The sequence below is a fragment of the Amblyomma mixtum genome, chromosome 8, assembly GCF_055824585.1.
Source record: "Amblyomma mixtum isolate Tamu chromosome 8, ASM5582458v1, whole genome shotgun sequence".
Classification (NCBI taxonomy): domain Eukaryota; kingdom Metazoa; phylum Arthropoda; class Arachnida; order Ixodida; family Ixodidae; genus Amblyomma; species Amblyomma mixtum.
This window is the reverse complement of record NC_143019.1, coordinates 58741015-58765377: the sequence shown is the minus strand read 5'-3', so window position 1 is coordinate 58765377 and position 24363 is coordinate 58741015. Positions and strand designations below refer to the sequence as shown.

General features: G+C 48.2%; 1 protein-coding gene across 2 annotated transcripts in view; it reads right to left on the bottom strand.

Moving 5' to 3' along the window:
* LOC149332596 (endothelin-converting enzyme 1-like) overlaps positions 1-24363 on the bottom strand; it is a 104234-nt gene that overhangs the window by 47162 nt on the left and 32709 nt on the right. For both annotated transcript variants that reach the window (XM_089558218.1, XM_089558217.1), the window contains exons 7-14: positions 22064-22207; positions 17286-17465; positions 12815-12980; positions 9994-10092; positions 7541-7861; positions 5773-5970; positions 2950-3182; positions 1160-1303 (exon numbers count right to left, since the gene is read on the bottom strand). In XM_089558218.1, the coding sequence (XP_089414344.1) occupies positions 1160-1303; positions 2950-3182; positions 5773-5970; positions 7541-7861; positions 9994-10092; positions 12815-12980; positions 17286-17465; positions 22064-22207 (1485 nt within the window). The remainder of the gene's footprint in view (positions 1-1159; positions 1304-2949; positions 3183-5772; positions 5971-7540; positions 7862-9993; positions 10093-12814; positions 12981-17285; positions 17466-22063; positions 22208-24363) is intronic.

The window sequence follows — 24363 nt, the reverse complement described above, 5'->3', positions numbered from 1 at the left end:
TTGTGTAGGACCCTCCGAGATAAGATCGCCGAAAAGCACGATGCTGGAATTTTGCGTGCTGTGCATACAAAGCACTTTGAGTGCTTTTTGCGCGCCTACTGTGTACACAATTTTCTCTAGCCAGCGTCTTGACATTCTGTGTTCCTTCTCGGAAATGAACTCAAGGTAAGGATGGATTTGTTTTCGATGCTTTAAGCGGGATGTCAAGATTATGTTAGTGTTAAGTTGGTTCCTGCATTCAGGCTTCGTTTAGCCAAGGTAGACGTCTTAACGTGCACTGCATAAAATTCAAGTTGTGCTCAATAGACTGATTATAGACTTCGATGACAGAAAGCCTATTTAACGGATGTTTTTTCAGCAAAAATTGTGAAGAAATGAAATGCGCAAATCAGCTAGCAAGCTCCGGTGACGTCAAGAAAACTTTTTAAGGGGATCGCTGAGGCTAGAGAACACCACCATTCATTTGCAAACGGTAATCCCGGGGTTCCTTTTTGGACCTGAAGTCGAGTTTAAGTTTGGATTGGTTTGGTTTATTGGGGTTTAACGTCCCAATGCGAGTCAGGCTATGAAGGACGCCCTAGTGAAGGGCTCCAGAGTTTTCGACCACCTGGGGTTCTTTAACTGGAACCGACCTGGCACAGTACGCAGGCCTCTAGAATTTCGCCTCCATCGATATTCGGCCGCCGTGGCCGGGATCGAACCCGCGTCTTTCGGGCCAGCAGCCGAGCGCCGTAGCCACTGAGCCATCGCGGCGGGGCTTGGTGTAAATTTAGTGGTGGAAACTTCTTGAATACAATTTTTTTCAGCATTAATTCGATGTTTTGCTTCTCAACAAATATCCACATATCCAGAAAAAGCTACAAACTAAACTTTCGCTACAAAAACCTCTTGGCGATCCTGGGTCCATAATTTAAATGCGTTAGAAGGCAAGCTTTCGTTACATCCGAGGTTGACACAAGATATATCGATTCTTTAGGAATATCCCTCGATATGTTCGACCGACAAAAAGGATTAGCGCGGACACAGAAGATGGAGTTCAGCGATCGTCCTGTGTCCGCCCTTCTCCATTCTTTCATGAAAAGCCATCTAGCCCGTAGAAGCACCACTGTGAAATTTCACTGAACTCATTGTTCGTCGTGTCGGCGTCAGGATTCCTTACCTCTTGGTATGAGCGCCGGAGACACAGCACCTTCCTTTCGTACGCTCTCATCGTGCTCGTAGCTTGAAACTTGAGCTTTCTGCCCGTGTAGTCGAGAGTGATGCTTTCGACGTCGAAGGCGTGCATCAACTCGTGGCCAGCGATCTGCGAACGTCGTTGACAGGGTCATATGAACTTCATATAAGGGCAAGAAATATATTGCAGGAAGAAATATTGGTGGTAGGTTCAAAATGACATATTTAAGGATCATTCCTTGCTTGCATAACAAAGTAGAGCAGGCTGCCCAAGCAATAAGTGTTCAGGCGGTATAGACAAGTGTTGGGGTTCCTGTGTTACCTTTAAAGAGGCCTAGTAATCATGAATATGACCTGAAACACGAGCTCGAAGCGTGAATAATTAATCATAAACGATTTTGTGCGGGCAGTTCCACTCTCGGTCGGCGCCAGCGCTGAGCAACACCATGACGGCGCAGTCGGTCGCATAACCCGTACCACCACATTCCCTAGAAGAAATATTGGTGGTAGGTTCAAAATGCCATATTTAAGGATCATTCCTTGCTTGCATAACAGAGTAGAGCAGGCTGCCCAATCAATAAGTGTTCAGGCGGTATAGACAAGTGTTGGGGTTCCTGTGTTACCTTTAAAGAGGCCTAGTAATCATGAATATGACCTGAAACACGAGCTCGAAGCGTGAATAATTAATCATAAATGATTTTGTGCGGGCAGTTCCACTCTCGGTCGGCGCCAGCGCTGAGCAACACCATGACGGCGCAGTCGGTCGCATAACCCGTACCACCACATTCCCTGATGACGTCGGCGTCACCGACAAGCACTGACTTCCCGTGAAAGACCAGTGGTGCTGCTACGTCACAATACTTGGGGCAAGTGCACCTAGACGACGCTCGATGCAGTGGAAATGCCGAGTAGCTGCTCCTACAACATCCAAACTAGAATTCATATTCTCTGAGCATAGAAGCAAACATGCTGTGAATGAGCTGTGTCCTAAGATGCCCTCTGAAAAAGTTTCCTGTGAATACGACAGCGTCAACGCAACCCGGCGCTTTTGTCCACCAGTAGTGCTCTGAAATTCGCAGTGACGTTCCCATGAAGTCGCATTATTTCAGCAGTTGTCTATTTGGTACTATGGGTGATCATAGGAAATAAAGTGAACATTAGACGAGACAGTAGTAGTTAAGAGTGTTTGATGGCGATAGTTAAGAGTTATTGATCGCGATAGATAATAAAAGAGATACTGGTACCTATGGAATGGTTCTATTTTTTATATTTGGGAGAGAAAGCAAAGTTTGATTCCATAAAGGAACTTACTAAATAATTATTGTTAATAATGAAAATGGTCATAATAAAGGCCCTTGGTTCAAAATTCTTTTAAGGTGTGCTAAAGGCATTTAAGTTGAATTCATATAGTTCAAACCCTTTTGTGGTAAAGGCCTTGAGGCCAAACTCTTTTATGGTAAACGCCTTTATGTCAAAGGCCTTTATGGCACAGGACTTCAGGTAAAATGCAGTCATGGTCAAAGCTTTTGGGTCACAGCATGTAAGACCCTTAAGTTCCCGCCTTAACATTTGATGCACGGCCTCAAGGAGAGAATACTACTACAAATTGGTCACTTTTGATATGATGACATAGGACACCGTAGATTTAGTCTCAGCGTGCCGTATCTCGTAATTCAGACTGGCTCTGAAAATGTCGCCTACTTGAAATGCGGAACATATTTTGTTATGTCTCGTCATGTGGTTCTCTGAAAACACGAAGGAATTCTCAGAGCATACCTGGCCGAAGCCACCGTAGTTGAACACAGCCGGGCCGTCCTTGATGAACACTGGCGGAAGCAGAATGCCAGCAAAGACAGTGACGGTGTGTGTGCTCGGCTGATACTGAGCATTGGCGGCGTCAGTATCGAAGGGCATTTTGGGCCCAACACCTCTGACGTTGCGATCCGTCAGGACGCGGCGGGACTGCACGTACGCATCCAAGAAACCCGCTCCGACATCCGGGAAGTCAGCTGGGAACGGCAGGAAAGAAAGGATAGTGCCCGTCCACATTTGATACAGGATATTAATATACAAACATCTGTACTACTAGTGGTCATATGATGTGACGAGAAAAACCTGTGGCAGCAGTTTTGGTTGTATATTTTTTTGTTACGTTGATCGCGTTCCCATTGCGCCTATTAATTTCAATTAGAGTCGCTTTTTCGTTTAGAAGCGATGTGTATTTTGACGGGTAGAGGCTCTGGATATGAGTGGGTGGTTGGGTGCATCCACCGAAAGGTGCCTCCGGAGGGCGGAAGCTGGAAAAACAAGTGTAATCGCCGGCGTTTTGACCATCCCTACCCCCCCCCCCCCCGTATAAAAAAAGAAAAATTACTGCTAACGGAGTAAAAGAGACTCAATAACTTATTTCATGGCTGTGGAGACGTTTTCGGCGGCAGCAACACTTCCTTGGCCGCCATGAGAAAGGAGACCACATATCTGTGACCTCACCATGGCGTAAAGGACCACGACACATAGCGTTAACGTCACAATGAAGGTAAGTGACCAGACCGGAAACTTAAAGGGCCAATATTTTATTCACATCTACAAACGCTCGATTACTTTGACGTTGCATTTCGTGCTTCACAACCGTCTAGTTTCCGACAATGACAGCACTTGGATACGAACAAAAGGACTTTTCCCGTAGCTTGTGGCTCGCCAAGAAGTGACAATGTTAGCTACGCCGTGTGTCCTCCTCTCACAGAGGGGATCGCTAAAAATGGGCATTCCTGGTTGTATTTTTGTTTCCAGAGCGCCCACTTGTCGAAATGCTTTCGTTAATTGATTCAGACAAGCATTGCGCAGTCACTGGCCAAGGGGTTCTGGCGGTTGTAATTCAGGAAGGCATATTTATACTCCACTTGCCCCGCACTAACATTCAAGGCCCCGCCTCTACCTCTGGTCGCACGTGCATAAACGTGCAAGCAGACCAGGCGTGCACTTAAGGTTAATGCTTATTGCGAAGTGGACGCTGTCATAATTACGCAATCCATGGCAGCGTCACCTATGACGAATATAGTAATCGGCACACTGATCTGGTTGTGATGTGCAATGTGCGGAAGTTTCTTCGCTTTTTAATTCCATGGAAGCTATGACGAAATGAAACGTGCACAATTTTAAAGATGCACATAATAGACTATGCACCTACAATGAAAATATAAACACTGTGTTAACGAGTAAGCATTTTTTGAAGTCAGTTGTTGGTGCAAATTATTGTGTTTATAACATCTTGAAGGCCCATATGAAGCTTGAGGAATGCCTTAGGGGAGCGCTAGGCATTAATTTACACCACATGGGGTTGTTTTTTGAGCGCTATCGTGAAGCACAAAACTGTTTATACAATTGTTTTATAAGGAAATTCTATTGCTTGCTGTAAAAAAAAAGATCCCTTTGTGACATAGAAAGTAAGGTTTTCTTTCTTTTCTTTCAAACAACGACGCGTATAGTTTATCAGAATTCTTACCTGGTTTGGCCAAACGTGGACTAGCATTGCTGTTCAAATATAAGCCGCATGATCAACACCAAGAATTTTGGTGAGCAACTCCCTCATACATAGACAGTCAGCACTCAAAGAGAGACGGCATTTTCTAAGATTGAGAGCACATATTAGTGCGAAAAAACTACAGTAACAGCGAGTAACATCCTGCGATGTTTGTGGGCTTGTGCCAAATGTAAATAAATAAAGTGAATATCCGTGACTGGGATTCGAACCCGGGGCGGCGCGATGGGATCAACTTCGCTGGCAACTGCGCGAGAGCACCAGATAGGGCATCGCCGCCGCAGACCACGCCTCGTCCAAAGCTGCAACACATTTTCGCGCTGTGCTTAATACGTTGCACATCGTTTCTTCATCAGCTAAGAATACTGTCAAACTAATATTCGCACTATGTTGTGGTACTGACAGGGGGATGTGCGCTACATGCGCCGGCGTGGACAACGCTGCTGCAGAAACAAGGCAGCAAAGTAGTACGCCTTGGCGTGGGTTTCTAAATTAGCATTGACAATGACAAGGTTGAAGACGCGCATAACTAGGTTAGTGGACACATGAATAGCGTTTTCAATATTTCGTGCTTAGCAGTACTAAACCACCAACGATTTTTTTATTCGGATGCATGTCTAGGACACTCTATCATACAGACGCACAAACATAAATACAAAAGGAAGTTCTTAATTATAATCTCCGTTCCTGGTACACAATGCAGCTTTACCGCGATTAGCATAATTTGCTATATCTTTATATAGCCTGACTTTCACGCCGTACAAGAGCTGAACTGCATTGGTGGAACCAGCATATTTCGTTCAAGTGTGTCCTAAGTCTGGGTAAGTTTCAAGCTATCGCCTCACTCAGAGCCGCTCTAGAACCCGGTTATCCCTGATCTGTACACTAGAGAAAATTCCTTGAAAATATTGAACAAAATGGCATGCTAAGAGTCGAGAGTCGAGTGCCCATTCATTGAATCAATAGCTCGACTAATCGACTAGTCGAGGCGACTAAGAAGCGAACTTATTATAGAGAAGTACTCAGTATTCCAGCTACTCAGCGGACAGTTTCGTACTCACCATACATGGCCTCCACAGCGGCGTCGGAGGAGAGCGACTCCGGGTAGCCCACGATGAAGCGATAGTTTTCAGCCTTTTCCAATGTGACGTTCTTCACCGGCGGCCTTATCCAATCCGTCGTCTTCATCTTCCGGACGAGGGATGACCTGATGTTCAGCAAAACTTGCCGTGCTGCCGAGAGTGTTTGCCCAGGAACGACTGTAAGAAAAAATGTTCGCAGAGAATGGGAGGCCAGCCAGCGAAGGACAAGCACGGTCATACGATGACGCACTGAGTAGTCATCAGCTCGTAGTGTTCAGGACGGACGCAAGTTTTGGCAAGCGGCAGTTTCGCAAAGGCGCCCTCTATCACCGAAAGGAGCTTTAACGCACCTTGAGACAAGGTTGGTTGATCAGTAAGGCATGCTGCCGGACGAGTTCGTTTAGCGTCTTGAAAGTTGGAAAAATCACCTTGGCGCAGATAATTTCAGATACACAAAACAGACAAGGAGACAAGGGCCAAGCGCAAACTTTGTATCAACTTAAGATGCAAGTAAACTTTATACCACATGGCGGACCAAATATGTCAATTTGATCAGCCATGTTAACACGTGCCAATGTGAACCTCAACTGGAAAAGGCTAGAATTCTAGGCACAAGCAAGATCAAGCAGGCGACGCTTTTGTTAGAAGCATTTCACATAAAAAAAACGCAGCCTTATGTGCGAGTAACCCATCAGTTACACTGTATGCGGCGGAGTACGATTTTCTGCACAATAAGGATAGCGCGAGGTGATAAGTCACGGCTGCGAAAAGGCATGTGCAGTGCAAACGTGGGCGTAACCTAAGGCTATTAATGTACGTGCTTTTCTCGTGCAATAAAAGTTGGAAGTTGGCACCTGCCCGTTGTCTCCTCGTCTCTTTTTATAAGTGAATTTATTCGCGCCGAAGTGCTCCTTCCAAGCTTCCAGTTGGGTTGGTCGAGAGCCCACGGCCCGAGTTCCGGCTGTTGGCCCTTGAAGTCTGGCATTTGTCGCAAGCCGCAGTTCAAAATATTTCCACGGCAAGACGATGTCTCTCTCAATCCTTAGGACGGTGCTTGTTTGATAGGTGAAGGAAGTGTCCGACTATACTACTCAAAAGCTTACCTTGCAGCCTGGGGAATTCTTAGGCAAACAGGTATCAGGGATCCTATCTGAACCTCCTTCAGAAATATTTAACTTTCCTTGCGTTCCCTGCATCGATGCATTACTACTCGACGGGGACATCACGCGGTTAAACGCCCCGCCGCGGTGGCTCAGTGGTTACGGCGCTCGGCTGCTGACCCGAAAGACGAAGGTTCGATCCCGGCCGCGGAGGATGAGTTTCGATGAAGGCGAAATTCTAGAGGCCCGTGCGCTGTGCGATGTCAGTGCACGTTAAAGAACCCCAGGTGGTCGAAATTTCCGGAGCCCTTCACTACGGCGTCTCTCATAGCCTCAGTCGCTTTGGGACGTTAAACCCCAATAAACCAAACCAAACGCGGTTAAACGCTATGCCGGGAAGCAAACCCTGGATGCATACACCACATCTTCCCCATCCAGAATAATAGCGCTCCTATTAAATATGTTACGGTTAGTATGTTACAAATACACAATGTTTTGTGTTCTTTCGCTTCCTCTGTTGCAAAGAAGTAACGATTGGCTTCACAAGTCACGACACTGACACATGTACATTCAACCCCCCCCCCCCCCTTCCCCCCCATCCCTGCTCATCCTTTGCACGCTGTCGAAATAAAAATATAAATACTAACACTTCTCGAAGTATCGCCTTTGGACAGCCGGTGCCATGACGGAGACAACACTCCGGTAGCAGAACGCACGCACAGCATCTGTACCCGGTCCAAATGCATTTCTTGCTGCCGTGATCAGTTCCAGGCCGTGGGAAAGCTCCAAAAGCCGGCGAACAACGCTCCAAGCCAGCAGAAGGCGAGAGTTTTCTCGGCTCATGGGGGATATGCCCTTGAACAGACGGACGCCATTGAACAGGACGACGATTGCAGTCGCGTTCTTCCACACCCACAAATCGTTGTGAGGCTGCAGAGTGTAGTTCGGGATCAACCGCTGCCATCGGGCTGGAAAAGAGACCCGCAGTGACAACCGTTAGTTTTCTGGAATACAGTGACCGCGCATCGTGTTCGTGCTCAGCACGCACTAACAGCTACAGCGAGCGAAGCCTGATTGTACAGGTCTGTCGGCTCTGTGTAACGGTATTCGCATCGCATGGTACTGCGCTCATTTGCGCAGAGAATTTGTGATCGCTTCAAAACAACGATCGGTATTAATTAAATTGGAGACACACACGCCCTCAAAACCCTGGGTGACACTACAGGGAAAAGCCATTCAAAAAAGAGCGCCCAAAGAAGCCCCTGTTTATTCTCTCGCCCATTTCTTCAAATCTAACGCTGGAACAGCGGTTCCGCGCACCTGTGCGACCCTATATTCATGCTAGGCTTTCGATGCTATTGGTCGTATTCGTTGTTCCCTAGTGACCTTGGCCTCTAATATATTCTGGGTATGTTTTCAGTCGTGCGTTAATTTTAAGCTGTTTACATAAATTGTGGATGTTGAACTGAGTAAGAACCAGGCTTGCAAGCGCTTGAGGGGATTTAGGGAATGAAAGCGAACTGTGCTTGTGTATGATAATCCTTTCAAACCGAAATATAGACCTTTCGACAACTTACCTTCGCGCCGCAAATGTGCAGAGTGTGTTCTCTCTGCTTTGTGTTTTTCGCTAGCTACAGCTACTGATATTGCATCGAGATGAGTGTAAAGATAAAAAATAATAAGAACAAAGAAATAAGACATGTAACGAAGAAGCCTGAGCGGCAAAGAACCAAAGGTGGCCGAAAAAATTCCGGAGCCCTCCACCCCGGCACCTCTTTCTTCTTTCACACATGCCTCAGTTCCTTCCTTAACGGCGCAGTTGAGGTGTCCACCAAGAATTGAGACAGCCACTAGGCCATTTCTTTTTCTCTAAACCCACTATTTGTTTATGAGCATAAAATCACTTTTTAGTCTAGTATGCATGAATGGATGTAAGGCTCTTTTTTACTTCACCCAGAATTCTGAAGAAGCGAAAGGAAATTTCTCAAGTGAGAATTATTGCACTTCTATTGTTTGGCTAACACTTGCAGAAACATCCACGAAATTGTTTTGAGATTGATGTGTGCATACGGGTTGATTTTGATATGTTCAACAGCATGCATGTATATGCGCAAGTGATGCTGCATTTTAAATATTGCACAAGACAGGTTTTTAGCATGGGAACTTAAATTATTATAAACTTAAAAATCTGAACACTCTGGCTGTTTCTTGACACTCAAGCAGTACTCTGTGCAAAAACATCACATCGGAGTCAAAGGCGCATTCCTTCCAACTAGAGATGAACATTCGCTGTCCTATTCGCTTTTAATGACCAGTAAGACATTACCCCTCGCTTTTCCTTCATTGCAGCAGATCTGTTAGTCAATTTTTACTTGAAAATGCAACAGTGCAGTCAATGAATCGCCATGTAGTGAAGACCTCCCAATTATTTTGAATATCAGTAGTGTTTCCACGTTTCTAAGTATCGCCACTATCGGTATTAAACCGCAAAGCCACGCCGACCAACGTAGCTGTCAGAAGTCAAACCCCACAGCCCCTTATCTGTTGACAGAGGGTACTTCCTTAACTGAAAATTTCAGTCCTAACTTCAGCGAAACTAAGTTCGCTTTCTAAAGAAGGCTGCGAAGAACTTTCCCACAAAATATACATGCGAAGAAAGAATTCAGAATTGTACAAACACTGCCAGAACAGAAACGCCCTGAAAAAAAAAAAAACTGGGCAAGTAGAGCGCCAGAAAGCACAAGGAGCTAATGAGTGAGCACAACAAGACTCGCGGCACAAAACTAGACAATCAGCGAAAAAGAGGGCAGCACACGTAGCTGCCAGTATTTTACGCGGGTTGCCCAATGAAATTTCCAATTATGGAATCTGCACGCTAGAGGGCATTGCCTAAGACAGACAAGGTTTGTTTTATTTATAATAGGGAAGACGATACGAAGCAGCACACGTAATTGGCCCAATATTGGACACATATTCGAAAAGACCGGTTATCCGTTTACTTACGCCCGCACCTGTACCCAGACGGCAGTATTAGTTAAACGCATCGGCCTATTAAGACAAATTGTGCCGAGTGACATTTCCCTTGAAGAGCCCAACGTACCTTGTGACACGTAATTGTTTGTGAGATTTCTCAGCTGCTGCAGGTTTGTCTGCACAAAATCGGCGGCGTCGCGTCGGAGAAGTCTTATTGATTGCCGCACTGCACCAACAAAGATGAAATCATAAAAGCCGTAACGTCTCTGCAGCTAATCACACGCCACAGGGCCCGACAGGCGTCTAAAATTCATTCCGTATAAAAGTGTGACCTCTGCGTTTACACTAGTAAATGTAATAACGTCAGTTGAAATCATTTGTTCGCTACTATCACAATGCAATATGAATGGTGACAATAAAAAAAAACATTGTTTCGATAGTTTCCTGGAACTAAGACATCACAGCCTAACACGTGAAGTTAGAAATTGTTTAAAGATAGGTATCTCGAGTTACAACAGCATTTTCCGCATGTCAGTATCAGCGGTGGTAGTCGTTTTAAGCGCTTGTGCATCAAAACACAGCTCAGTCACTTTAACTACCCCCTGATAAAAATGGTCTAGAGAAAGTCTATGGACTTTTTAAAACCCCATTGCCTTCCTATAGATATTTCTTTTTTTTTTCATTCATAAGTCTGCTAAAGGTGAAGGGACATAAATCAATAGATTGTCTATAGACTGTCTACAGCATTGGTATTGCCTATAGACTGTTCTCTAGGGTTTGTCTACACGGAGTCTAGACTTAATAGACAGAAGTGTATGGACAGTCTATAGACAAATTAAAAATTTTTTATAAGGACCCGCTGGTTAACGGACAACTATACTTCAGTGTTTAATCATTAGACTGGGGCCCCTCATTTATTTTGGGCGGTTTATACCCCAGCGTGATTGATATTTCCTCAGTTTTTGAAGTTCACTCAAATTGCATTCTCGTCGCCGTGCAGGGAGAGAAATATTGGCACCGCAAAAGGGCCAAACCGAAACTATTCGGCCAGACCGGGCATTAGCCACGCATACGAGCCTGTCACGGGGTCTCTGCGTACTCGCCGCTACCGCCTGGGTGCGGTGAAAAGAGCACGAGACAAGCACGTCGACGGGTGACGCCCTGTCCAAACAAAGCGAGAAGCCTCCCTCTTCCCCTTCCATAAACAATAGTCACCTCCACTCCACGCACCCTGGCTAGGGGTTTGCCCACCCGAGCACCGTCTCCCTGGTTTTAGCGCCCGATAACTAAACCCGCCAATGTAGGATAAGCGTATGCTGGTCGCTCTAAAGTCTCTCTTCGTGCACTTGAGCTTGCTCGGAAAGAACAACATTGGTCTCACAAGCCCCACCGGTGACAGCACATGCCATTGCAGGGCAGTGACGCATCGCTTAACCACTGCACCACGGTGCGAACAAAGATATGAGGGTCCCGGGTGTCTGTGATTGTAAAGCAGACACTGACCACTTCATCATTAATTAACCCCATTAACGCTATCGTATCATACTCTTAAGGCGGAGCTCAAGTCCGATTTCTCCGATCTACGTCCGAAGCCTGCTTGACATCGAAAACCAAGTCTCGACCGGAACCACAATGAAAACCGAAGTGCTAGCTCACCTAATTCTCATTTGGCCTGCCACACAAATAGTCCGACTTTTTTTTTATTTCTCTCTCTCTCAGAACATCCCTACCATTTCTTTCAAGGTCGCTGAGCTTTCCTCAAATTAATTTCAATGGTTTTAATTAGTTTCTCAATCGTAGCTTATTACTTTTAAAAGCAATTGTTCAATAGCTTTCTCCTTAGGAATATTGGCCAACTCTTATTCATCACCTGAGGGTACATTCCAAATGCCATTCGTTCCTCATTTATCCTTCAAGCTATTATCTTCTCATGACCCGGATCTGCGGTGCACTACTTACATTTGTTAGGTGCATTTAAGACTTCCACTACATTGCTGGATATCGCTATCGTGAACTGTTTTGTTCTTTAACTGATTACTGTCAATTTCTAATTCCTGACCTTAATTTTAATCCTATTAATCTGCTTTGGTCAAATGTGAAAGGGAAAGCAGTATAGCTATTCCCTGAATCCATATGGCTACGCTCGGGTGGACATGAATGATCAATTACTTCATTATAATTAATCTACTTTGAATTCTTGCCCCTGCCTGGCGGTGACACAGGGGATAAGGACGAATTTCCCTTGAGCAGCAAAACTAGCTATGCTTTACCTGTAGAAAATGGCTGCGCTCAGGGAGTCGTTAATCAGGTATATTAAGTGATTGCATAAGGTATTCGCTGAGGTGTATCCCGGTGTTCTTGTGTACCTGTCACACTCATTGAGACGGCAGTTTCTAGGGAAGCGATTACAGGCCTCCAAATTGTCGCACAAGTTGGCACTGACTGCGTTATTGTCTGCGTGACATCTCGCACAGAACTGCCAGTCGCAACTTGCGCCAGACATCGGTAGGGAGTTGCACCGGCAACCAACTGAAGCAAGGGTGTCTACTGTAGCGGTCTACACTATGGGTGTCATGGCAAAGTTGGCCAAGAACAGAAGCTTTGCTCGCGCTTTGTAACACGTAATCAGCGATGAGGTGTCTCCCTTTGGGGGTGATTTTACACCTTGGACCCTTCCTAACACCCTAAGCGTCTCATTCATCGACTACGAATTCTAACGTGCTGAAACATTTGGCCAATAACTATGGCTCTCGCCGCGTCTTCCTTCCAACCATCATAGACCTGCTCACGATCTTCACGCCGGCCGGTTAGGTTCTAATAGTGTCGCTTTATCACTTGTCGCACTCAGCAGTTGAGATCATATTATTTGCGCTTTTGCTTTCGGACGGTCAAACCTCACCGCAATTAAATTCATGCAACATAACTTTTCCATACAGGGGGGTACGTACCAATGTGCTCGGTTCGCACAATGCGATAGGAAAGCCTAGTGATGTTTTGGATATCCGGGTCGTAGACGTTGAGTTTTCGGGCGTATATTCGTGTGGCCCTCCCGTCGCCGCCAGAATGCATGAAGCTGTTTTCCATCCATTTCTCGTCATTTCGGTTGATTGAAATCTGCGTGAAAGCGTCGCAACACCAAAGAGTTGCAGGTTTCAAAATGGAGGGGACACAAGCTACGCCGTAAGGATACGACACGACAGCGTTGAAGATATAATGCCCATACATGCAGCTTTGGCCATTCTCAACTTCACATTGATATGTCCCCGGGAGTCTTCGTTCCACTCCTTGCGCAATGGTGCAGCGGTTAAGGGAATGCGCCACTGCTCTGCGATGGAAGTCGCTGCCAGCGGTGTCTTGTGCGACACAAGTTGCTCTTTTCGAGCAACCTCTCGCGATGAACCATAAATTAAACAGCCATCTGCCAGTGTGATCAGGTTTCTTGAAATCCGGTGGGTAGGATGTGGTGACCCCACAAGGTCACGTGACCTAGGTTGCCCAGCTAGGTGTCTTCCCCGGGGATGGTTGCCTGGGCCACCCTACGCCACCATATTTATCGTTCGCAACGCCGAGGCCGACAACGCCGACGCCGAATTTTCAGCGTAACGAGGTCCTTAACCATATCGCGTGAAACCGGCGGCTCTATGCGCAAGGGAGTTTATACTGAGGGCAAGGGGAGCACTTTCCCACGTTTGCCCTAATGGGGATCTTGTAAACGGTCGGCATCTGAGTATGAGTGTGTTAACGATGTACGTCGGGAGATCGAGGCAGTCAAGGATGCGCCTCTTGGTGGTGTGCCCTGCTTCCACCTAATCGAGCTCCCATTTAATAGCCGTGAAGTGGCCGCTCTATTAGGTTTAAAAAGAAAGCGGGGGTGCGAGTTTCCTTGTAAGCTACGTCGTCACCGGTGACTGAAGTCTCTCTGTAGTGGTTGTCGTGTTCAGTTGCTCTAATGTTGCTCCTACGTGTCTGCCGCTCCTGGTCAATGCCTGGCATTCATCACGTACAGCATGAACGCAAGTGCAACATTCGCTTGAAACGAAAAGGTGCCACCTGAAAAAAAATCCTCGATTTCTCCTTGCATAGCAGATGAAACGAGAGAGACAGTAATAAAAGGACAGTAACTTATAAGCGTCCTGACGCCAAAAGGGAAGAGGGGGGCAGGGGGAAGGGGGCTAGGTTCACCTTATAAAAGTCCCAGGCGCAGCAGTCTCTGCAGTATCAGACGTTTGATGCACCCACCCTTCATTTCGTGTATCTCAGTATCCGGAGAACACGCATGCTATGAAGGCACTCGCAGAGCTCTAAGGTCGACTTAAAAAAAGCTGTGCTATTATATGTAAGACACATGAAAAAAAAATTGCCGACGATCACGCTACTACCTAATACGAAATTTGAGCTCAGCTCATTAGCTGTTCCTGCTTTTCTATACACTGAGGCAAAGAATTCTACGGCGCCGACGGTAAGCTTCGCTTCGGCGGCACGCACCTCTGGATTATGGCGGCGACGGCGCTGGGCCTCTGCTTTCGCAGCTCGTTTAACAGCATTGATAGACGGACTTCCACCAGATGCCTCCCTCAACGCTCGGAAAGAACTGGCAGAGAATAAACGATTTATATAGGCAGGTGGATCACAGTGGCGAATGGCGGTAGCTATGCGTTTCGGCAAGGGCGGTGCACATATCGATACCCGCCGCACCGATCCGGCGCCCTGATTGCCGCCGCACAGGGGTGGCATTGGAGGAGGAGCGAAGAGAGTAACTATGTTATCGGGAGGTTGCGGAAGATGGCGCCAGGAGCGCGCGCTGCCCCGGCTGCGGAGCTGATTACGAGGGACAACGGCGACGGTGAGCCGCGAAACGCAGGAACGGGCGCCTAGGAGCTGCTCTTTAAAACAAAGGTAAATAAGGTTAAGACTGCTTGTGGTTTACGACGAACAAACATGGACGACTGCAGTGCTGCAAGAGTACGACATAACTGCTTTAGTTGGTCCTGCCAAAGCCGTGCTAAAACGTCATGTGGTTGGCGAAGGTATGGAAGGCGTAGGGAATATTATTGATATCGAATCTGCTAGTAAAAAGAGGACATACCCAGCAGTGGTCTCATTCCGAAGTAAGACTTGTCGATGGACTAGTTTGTCCGACAGGACAAGGCAGCAGCAACATTGCAACTTTCAACTTTGTAAGTGGCGCCCCGATCATTTCGCCTATGACCTCTGCTGTGTTATTAAGCAGGCACACGTACATAGCACAGAGGTGCCTTCATCCTGAAGATGGAAAAATCGCTGAAACTGATGCATGAATGAGGCTTTGCTTGAGCACTGATATGTTTTGCCGGGCTAGTAGCGTGTTCCACCAGGCATCGGGTCCAGGAGCACCGCCGCTGTGCCGACGGAGGAAGGAAAGTGGGCCGGAGACAGGGAGTAGGAGAAGTGGAGGAAAAACTGTTTTCACGTATTTACAAAGTTAATTACAAATAATGACAAACAGGGTAAAAGCTGAGAAGTCTCAGGGAAACGCTGAGGAAATCGCTCAGGGAATAGCTCCTCGATGAACGCGTCGAGCGCTTTAAATAGTCCCTCCCGAGGTCTTCCCGCCTTTTTCGACCAATCGTAGGGACTTCATCCGGGTCCCCGCTCCATCGTTTTTCTCGGCTGAGCCACTTGAATCAAGTTTCCTGGAAGTGTCCTTTCCCGCCAGGTGTATCCCATATCTTGTTTCAAGGAAACGCCCAAAGGCGAACACCTGCAGCGGCGTCACCCGCGCAGTTGACAAAAAAACGAGGCGCGGTTGAATGGCAGACGCTCGTCTCCGCACGTGGCCGCAGGCGTTGAGTCATATCACCCTGGCACATGCACACACTAGGTCGCAGGGTCAATACTGCTGTGTCGGGTGCTGTTTAAGGGGAAGTCGGGAAAAACACGTCGTGGCAGTTAGGCAGAAGTGGAGGTACGTGGAATCCAAGAGTCGTATCCGTCCCTGGTGTTCGGTTCCACCTTTCTTTTCAGGAGGTCGCATGGGAGCGCGTGCACGTAGAAGGACCACATTAGCAGAACCACGCACTGCCTCTGGGAATGGCCTATGTGGATACAGATGTGACTGGAACACACAAAGAGAGTCAGTGGGGGGGGGGGGATGTAGATTCACAACAGCACGTTCATGTGGGGTGATCAATTTTTATTTTTCATTTATCAGAAAAGGGTACCGATGTAGAGTCAAATTTCAGCAAGAGTAGAGACATCACGCCCAAGTGATCATCGTTTACACTTATACATCGCGTTCATTTGCCAGTCGGAGCTTCATCATTGCATCGAAAGGATGCGCGGCCGGTGTAATCCCGGACCCGAAGGCGTCATCGCACTGCCACACGAGGCCACATGGCAGTCGTAGGAATGAAAGGTTAGGTGTCTGGCGCGACACCGCTGATAAATGACCATCGCCAACTGACAAGCCAAGCAGTGGCAGTGTAGAGGAAGACTGGAAACTAAACCAGGCACCCACGGCACACCTCAGGGGTTTATCACGAGAGATAGCTGCTAGATGGCGCGGACTTACCAAGAGCCACGCACTCCCAAGTTCGCGTTACGTTGGGACTCGAATGGTTTACAAGGTCGATTAACTTGAAAGGCAACGTGCGAAAGCGCAGCCGGCACACTTCGCGAAGTGCTGCCACTAATGCGCACGCTCAAAAAACATGCAAATGCTCATGCTCAGTAAGCCTTTGGCCAGGTGCCGCCTATTGCCTCCAGATCTTGGTGGCAGCGCGAAGCTTTGCGAAGTGTGGCAGCCAGGCCCTCGAGTGTTCCCTTTCATATTGAGCAACCCTGTATAATGTGCACAAAGTTGACTGTAGCCACCACGACCCCACTGCCCCTGCGTGTGCATGAAGCGGCACCAATTTCATGCAGGAACGCCATACCGCCGGTTTCACACCAGTGTAGTCGCCATAGACTTACTGATTCCCCAAGAGAATATGAGTCCAATCAGCCATTGTTCTGAGTTAGTTGTTCACTATCGCTGTAGTTTCTCCACTATTGATTTTTCTTTTTGATTCAAAACTGGCTTCACTGAACGGAGCAACCTGGCAGAATATCAACCGCCCAGCTGTTCTTGTTCAATAAAGAGTTTGGAAGCTTCGTTTCAAGATGCGAGCATCACCAGGTACCTGTTTCTGGACGTCACCATAATTACGCCCCATCTAAGGGCGTGGAAATAAAAAATAAGCAACTCATTTGCCACCATCACACACGTTTGAGCTTATGTGGGCAGTTTATTACCTGAGCACTGCGTGCGGCGTCACAGCCGGCTAATTTCCAGACTAAGGAGAAATTTGAAGGTCCTATAGTAAGATGCATGGAACTACAAGATATTTCCAAAAATGGCACGCTGAAAGCAATGCAGAGAACATTTCCAATCTGACATACTTGCAAAATAGGCTGGCGGGGCCGCCGATTCGTCCAAGTTATTTGAAACTTCACGAAGGCTGGGAGACCGTACACCAAGGCAAGCTGCGTCATCTTGTCCCAGACGTTGAAATTCGGGTCAATGCGCATAGTTGATAAGTCGAGGTCTAGCCGGCGCAAAAGTGACTGCAGCGATGCTACCTGCATGCCAGAAAAAAAATCTCAGATGACGGTGGTGGGGGTGGTGAAAAACGTTAATACTCAAAGAGAGTTTGGGGGTCAGAAAACCCCGCTGCATGGTCGGTATCCTTAGCCCGGGACACCGCACGACGAGGCCCCGTCTCTCGCCCGCTTTACTAGAACCCTTTGGGACTACAGTGTGGAGCAGTTGAGAAGGGCAGCCTCCCATGCCTCTCGGGTGGGAGTGGGGGAAGGTGGTGATTCTGAGTACATGCTCACACCATGTGAAAGATGTCGCAGATCTCTCCACAGTGCCAGCAGCGCCCATTTATGTTCGGATCAAAGTGTTTTGATTTGGCGGGACAGAGAAGAGCTCGTGTCTGCAGGACCCGCAGAGTTCGCTCCTCCGCCTTACTCATCCCTTTGGCAGGTGCCGGGTAGAGGCGGTGTCTGTCGCAGTAATGATTTAAGATTTCGCGGAACCGCAGAAACGGTTTATGAGCTTCTGAGCCAGGAGAGCTAGGGTGAGCAGCCCGGTGTGTGAGCGCTCGGGCGGCCGGATCAGCGGCCTCATTGCCTCGTAGAACCTAGTGGCCAGGAGCCCAGAATACGTTTGTGCGAGCTGTATCGGCGAGAGCCCGTCTTAGAATTTGGGAGTTAATAGTGGATATTTCCCCTGCAAGATAATGTTCACAGGCCCAGTGAGCGTCTGCTAACCATTCTCGATTTTGGAACGGCGGCAGCGAGAGCTATTGCAACTTCCTCCGCTCTTGTTGAATTTCGGGTCCGAAAAGATAGCCCATCGACATTCATTCTCCGGTGACAACGGCAGCCGTGTAGAATGCCGCAGGTCACGGCTCTGTGATGTCCACGTAGTAGATGCCCTCTTTAGATCCATATTGCCTCTCAAGCATGCGAACCCGCGCTTGTCTTCTGCCTTCATGTGAAGCCATGTCCATGTCACGCGGGAGCGGAGCGACCCAGAGCATGTGGTGCCACAGCACTAGGATGTTCTCCGTCCCCTCTGGTGTATATGTGTGTTGGATGTGCAAGCACTTTAGCAAGTGGCGCCCAGGAACCGTGTGCGATAGCCGCGTATATTGGTTCACAAGGTGGGCCTCTCGCAACTCCTGACAGGAGTTTACCACTCCCAACGCCTTCAGTTTGGCGTTGGAGGTAGCCACCGGGAGGTCCAGTGCTAGCTTTGTTGCCTTCCTGGTTACCACAGTGTAATGCAAGATTCTGCGACAGCCGTTAACGAATTTATATTCCACGATATATTCACGGACACATTGAGAGTGAATTGATATGTGTATAGTTATAGAGCGCCTAATTTAATTTTCAACACATACTCGTTCCTCGTCTAGCGCTCCTGCCCAGTTCACCGCTGTAGGCGCGCGGCGCCACCGTCGCTCACCCTACCCACGGGTGCCGAGTTTCGCCGCAGGCGCCACAGATGGACCCTGCTATAGTCGAATACAACTCAAGAACGAAGCGGCTTCTCGCCGGCAAAGGACCCCCTTTCAGTTCATGGTGTGGACCGATTCTCATAAGTCGGCTAGCCCGACATGGCAGGGAGTGGAAGATGAAGATGAAAGGGGATGGTCCCCTCTCTCCGTGGGACTAGAACTAGCCATTGGCTGGACGGGCAAAATGTCTTCCTTTCCTTTGTCGGGAAAAAGCCGCTTCGTTGTTGAGATGTATCCGACTATATACATTCCTACGCCCTTGCCGTAACCTCCCTCCTCCTACCACGCTAACCAATGCTCTTATTGTTCCACTGGAAGATACCTCCGGTTGCTCGTTCCTTGAACTCGACATATTCTCACACTTACGAGTCAATCTTCCTCCTCCTTCCAGGAAAACTAGCCTCCGGTGGTTCTCGCAGCAACCACCCACCAGCTACACATTCCTCAGATCTTGGCATAGCTTCATACTGGTTCCATGACAACCACCCTACTGGTTATGCGAACTGCTAGAACTACATCACCGCGTAACCCAAGCACGAGCGGATAACATCGAAGTGGAGAGGGGGATACCCTCTCCCAGATTCTCTGCGAAAGGAAGGAGAGGGAATCAACTAATTTTTGCGTTTGGCCGTATGCGCTTCTCTTCCATCGAAAGCGGCCGTCGGTGTAGGGTTCGAACCCGGGTACTCCGGCTCAGCAAAAGGAGAGCGACGGTGCGAGAGAAATGAGAAAAGTTTGGAGGTGAAGGGTGGCCTATTGTCTTGGGAGATTATTACCAGAGCAGAGAAATGCGCCACCGGAATATGACTGTCACGGGGAGAACCGCCAGGATGCCTACCGTATAATCAGGAGGTTACAACGAGGAGGAATGCGTAACCTGAGAACGGTTCCAGGGCAGATGTAAGGCGTGTATAGCTGAACCAAAGTGATAAGATCTTACGCTAATTGTCACGCCCTAAGCCGATAAGCCTAGCACTACAACTTTTTGTTTCTTATAGTACCTTCTTGGCAATCATGGTTGGGTGCCTTATAAATTGAAATTTGTCGTTCGCCCTCTACAACAGCCGTACCTGATTTTGACAACCTCGAAAGCGTGATTATTTTTTGAGCCGTGTTAAATTTAAATCACGCAGTCGTGAAGTGTGTGCACCCGCGTCCGCCAGTGCACACCGCTCGAAGGTGCCATTATCACGTGACTTCAGCGTGCACCCGGGTTGGAGGGCTGAAGGAGCGGAGACCAATCTAGTGCAGGAGTGTATGATGTGGCTTCTAAATATAAACCTGATTATTTGTGAATCTGCTGACTTGCATTTTGCACTCAACTCTTTGGTTTGTATGCGTATGGTGTGCACATAAGTAGCAGTACATTGTTAAACGTGTCAGCAAAATTCGCCATGTGATAGATTCGATCGTTGTGATGCCTAGGCACTTGGCAGTTTTGCTTGTTTGAGTTGGGTTCTCTTTTCTTAATGTCTCTTGCTTTCTTGTTATCCTACATTGATATATTTTGTAATTGTTAGTATAAGCTTGCAAAATTTAGTTCGTAACTAAAAGCATACTTATGTTCTGCGGGTATGGTTTCGGTATAAACTTGTGGATTGAATTCTCGTTCACCGTGTATATTTGTCATTGTACTTCTTTAATGTTGCATTTCATGTGCCGTTTGTGGAGAATCAAGTGGTGAATGTACTCCCGAGCCCGAAGAAGTCGGTTGGCTTCCGACCGCGGCGGCTGCGTTTCAAGGGAGGCTCGACACAAGGCGTCCGTCTACACTATGCGATGTCGGTGCACGTTAAACAACCATTGGTACAGGTACCCACTAGTACAGCGTCAGTCATTGACCATGTCGATTTGGGACGTTAAATTCCATATACCCGTACACTTCTGCATTGCGCCAGTGACTGGGCCTTGTCACTTGGTATAAAAAAGAGACCCCCCCCGTCCCCCTCCCTACTCCCGATAATCTTTCGTGTTCAGTCAGTTTACCTTCCGTGTATCTGTGTCTAATCTCAGTTCCGCAGAATGTAGAATGATATTGTCGTAACGAAAATAAAGGATCCCGACTGACACCTGATCAAGACTGTGAGGGTATCCTAGTAGAGGTGATGCCAAGAGTACCAAGACACATATTACGCAAATTTGTGGGGCTATAGGGCTCTAAACGTCATGTATATCATTTTTTCGAAACGCAAGTTGAAAGCCATGAATAGTGCTTATGTCGTCTTTAGGGTAATTGTAATAAGTAAGGATTTCTCAAAGAAATTTTAAATGTACACAAATATGATTTCGTGACATGGTTTGGCTAATGTCGCTCCAAATTTTGTCCCTGACCTACGCTTTCTAAACGTTGCCCTAACTGCACTAAGGCACAGCCGAGCAGAAACGAAATTTGGCTACACGAACGACAATCTGTGCGAACAGAGCAGCTGCGTCATTTTTGCCGCAGGGCATAGCTATTTTGGTAAGCCGGAGAAAAGTACACGCGTCACTGCGGAACCATGGTCAGTTAAAGTAAGCGAACCGCCTGACGAAAGCGGTGTAGCCCTCACTGACTGCTCCAGGGAATGGGCACCTCTAAAAAACTTCGGCACCTTCTTAACCCCATCGCCTTTAGGTTGCCTGCTATGGTGTATATTTCCAGAACTCCGGTTGCAATTGGTTTGATTGCCCTTATATGGTTTGAATGTGTGGTCACCTTCTCATCTTCTAGAACATTCTAGTACCTCCTATTGGAGTGATATGTGGGATTATACTAATCCGACCCAGTAATCCACCCTAGTCGAGCTGGTAATGCCACTAATCCCTTTAATTCATTTTTGGGATGGGCCAACTTTCAAAATTTCGGGCATCCTTTGGAACTTTGGAACTCCACCTGCCAGCTGCCAGGGTGGGCAGGTTGAACACAGTCCGGTGGCCAGGTGTCCACCTGCCATAATGACAGGTTTTGATGACATCACATAGTCATGTGACTTGTCTCGACCAGTCAGGATGACCCATCCGGGCGATTTGCGTGACGTCACGACCAATCAGGGAATTTCGTTACGGAGAGACCGGAACTGCATAACGACAACCTAAAAGCCGTCACTTTAAAAGAAAAGTATGTTTCGCACAGCGCTTTGCGATTGTCGCGAATGAAGCTCTCGTTCGTGCCTGAGAGTTTTGGGTGCTGGATCCGAGGCGGACACAGGCCTGGAACATGGCAGCCGCTTTCTCCGCCGCGCTCTGTCCGGTGGCAGGGATTCCAGTGGTGTTGAGGAGCATTTCTTGGATACCTGTGCGCGTGTATTGCCGGAGCTGTAAGGGGGGAAAACAAGGGGACAGCATTTCAGACTCGAAGGGGAGAGAACATCAGCCTTAGTTACATAGCGGTCGAACTAATTTAAGGCAAGCTTTTCAGTACATTTCTTGCCTACGGGACTAAAGTGTCCAGTTCGAATAAAAAGGTTTGAATCCGGAGAAGATTAATTAATAAGAGTTTACTAAAACCATTCGTTTATGCTATTTAGCCAGTAGTAGCAGTAGTAGACCTTTATTAAAGCATAATTTACAAGCCGACCTTATCGGATGCCTGGGCGACCAGAAGTCGCTGTTCTTCCTCTTCTTGAGCGTCAAGCCAGTCGAGCCAAGTGGTGATGGATAGAAAAGGGGGGGGGGGGGGGGTATGAACCGCGACTGCTGAGTATAGTAGAGGCAATGGGCCAGGTCCGCATAGATAAAGGGGCAGTTTGGACAGGAATGGTCCGATCGATAGTGTTAGAGAAATAGGCGGGACGGGGTGATGACTGCATTCATTTGGATGTACCCAAGAAGTAAGCCTCCGGCACCGTGAGTGATGGATAGGGGAGGGTAAAGGCGTTTGTCGAGGCGGAGCTCGAGGTAGACCTCTTTTAAGGTGCGGCGAAGGGCGAGTCTCCCATCGTCCTCTGAGGGCTTGGGCCAGGGGATCAACGGTGCCCGGAAAAGTGTGTCACGGGCGGTCTGATTGGCCAGCTCAATGCTACATTAAGGTGACCGCTCGTTCGACCTCCTGTTGTAGAGATGGGGTTAGGGTGCGGCTTTCAATGTGGTGTACAGCGCCTTGTGAGTCTGAATAGACTCTGCAGTCTGAGAGATAGGGATTGAGGGCAAGCGACTGAAGGGCATGCTCAATGGCGAGGACCTTGTGGCGTGTCTGGAGAGCGTAGATACGGCCCGCTGGTGGGGGTTTCAGGAGCGGGATTGTGGGGATGGTACAGAGCGTAGCCGCAGGAACCTCGAGGAGCCATGAAGTTGGTATACGTGTAGGCTTACTCCCTGGGTATCAAAGACTGGGGAATGGTGCTGCGCGGCAGCCTGACGACGGCCGGCGTGCAGGGCGGGATACATGTTGGTCGGGAGGGGGAGGATACGATGATTGGGAGCCGGAATAGGAATAGGAGAGGCACACGCGGAGATGGGAAGCGCGAGATACCCGCTTGAGTCAATAACCACTGACCCTTACGGGTAAGGGAAAGCAGGGCAAGTTGCGAGTCACTATGGAGGGTGAGAAGATAACGGAGAGGATGGAAGAGGCGTGTGGAAAAGAGCTTTGCGATAGAGCTAGTGATAGGGAGGTTGAGAGCTGCCTTGTAGAGGCCCACTAGGGCAGTCTCGAGAGTGTTGAGTCTGATTGAAGGAAATGCAGGGTGCAAAGTACAAGACCTTGTTGAGGGCGAGCGCGAGGCCAACTCGGCATGCATGAACATCGTTGAGACAATCGCGCTGAGTGACCACGCGCCGTAGGAGGTGAGTTACCGAGTGGCAGATGGTGACAGCGTGGTGGAGGGCTTGCACATTGTGGGCCCCATGCAAATGGAAGCCAAGAACTTTGCACTGCGTGGCCAGAGGAGTGGGAGGGCCAGAAAGGTGGAGAGAGACGAAGTGGTTGTGTGAGAGCCGGTAGGAGGAATGGTTGAGAAGGAGAAGCTCGGATTTCTCAGGAGCAGGAGAGAGGCCAGCGGTGGCGAGAAAGGAGTCGATGAGATCTAGGCCACGTTGCACGTTGTCCTGTACGTGACCGGGAGAGTGAGACGAACACCAGAGAGTGATGCCATCTGTGTAAAATGTGTGATTCAGGTCGAGAATTTCAGCTAGCTGGGAGGCGAGAGGGGCCATAGCGAGATTGAAAAGGGTATGAGAGAGAGCGGCACCTTGAGGAGTGCCTCGGGTGAGGTGGTGGGTGTCGAAAAGATAGGTGTATACTCGAAAGCAAGTCACGCCTTTAGAGAGGAATCAGCGGATATAAGAGTACATGCGGGAGCCACAGTCCAAGGAGGCAAGTTGAGAAAGGATGTGGTCGTGGCAAATGGTTCCTCTTTAAATCCCTCCTTGGCACTAAGCCTGCCCTTGCTCCCACTCTAGCTAAAGACCTCACTCAGGGGACTGCCTCTGATGCTTTTATCAGCTCGCCTGTCTATACCTCCCGCCCCCTG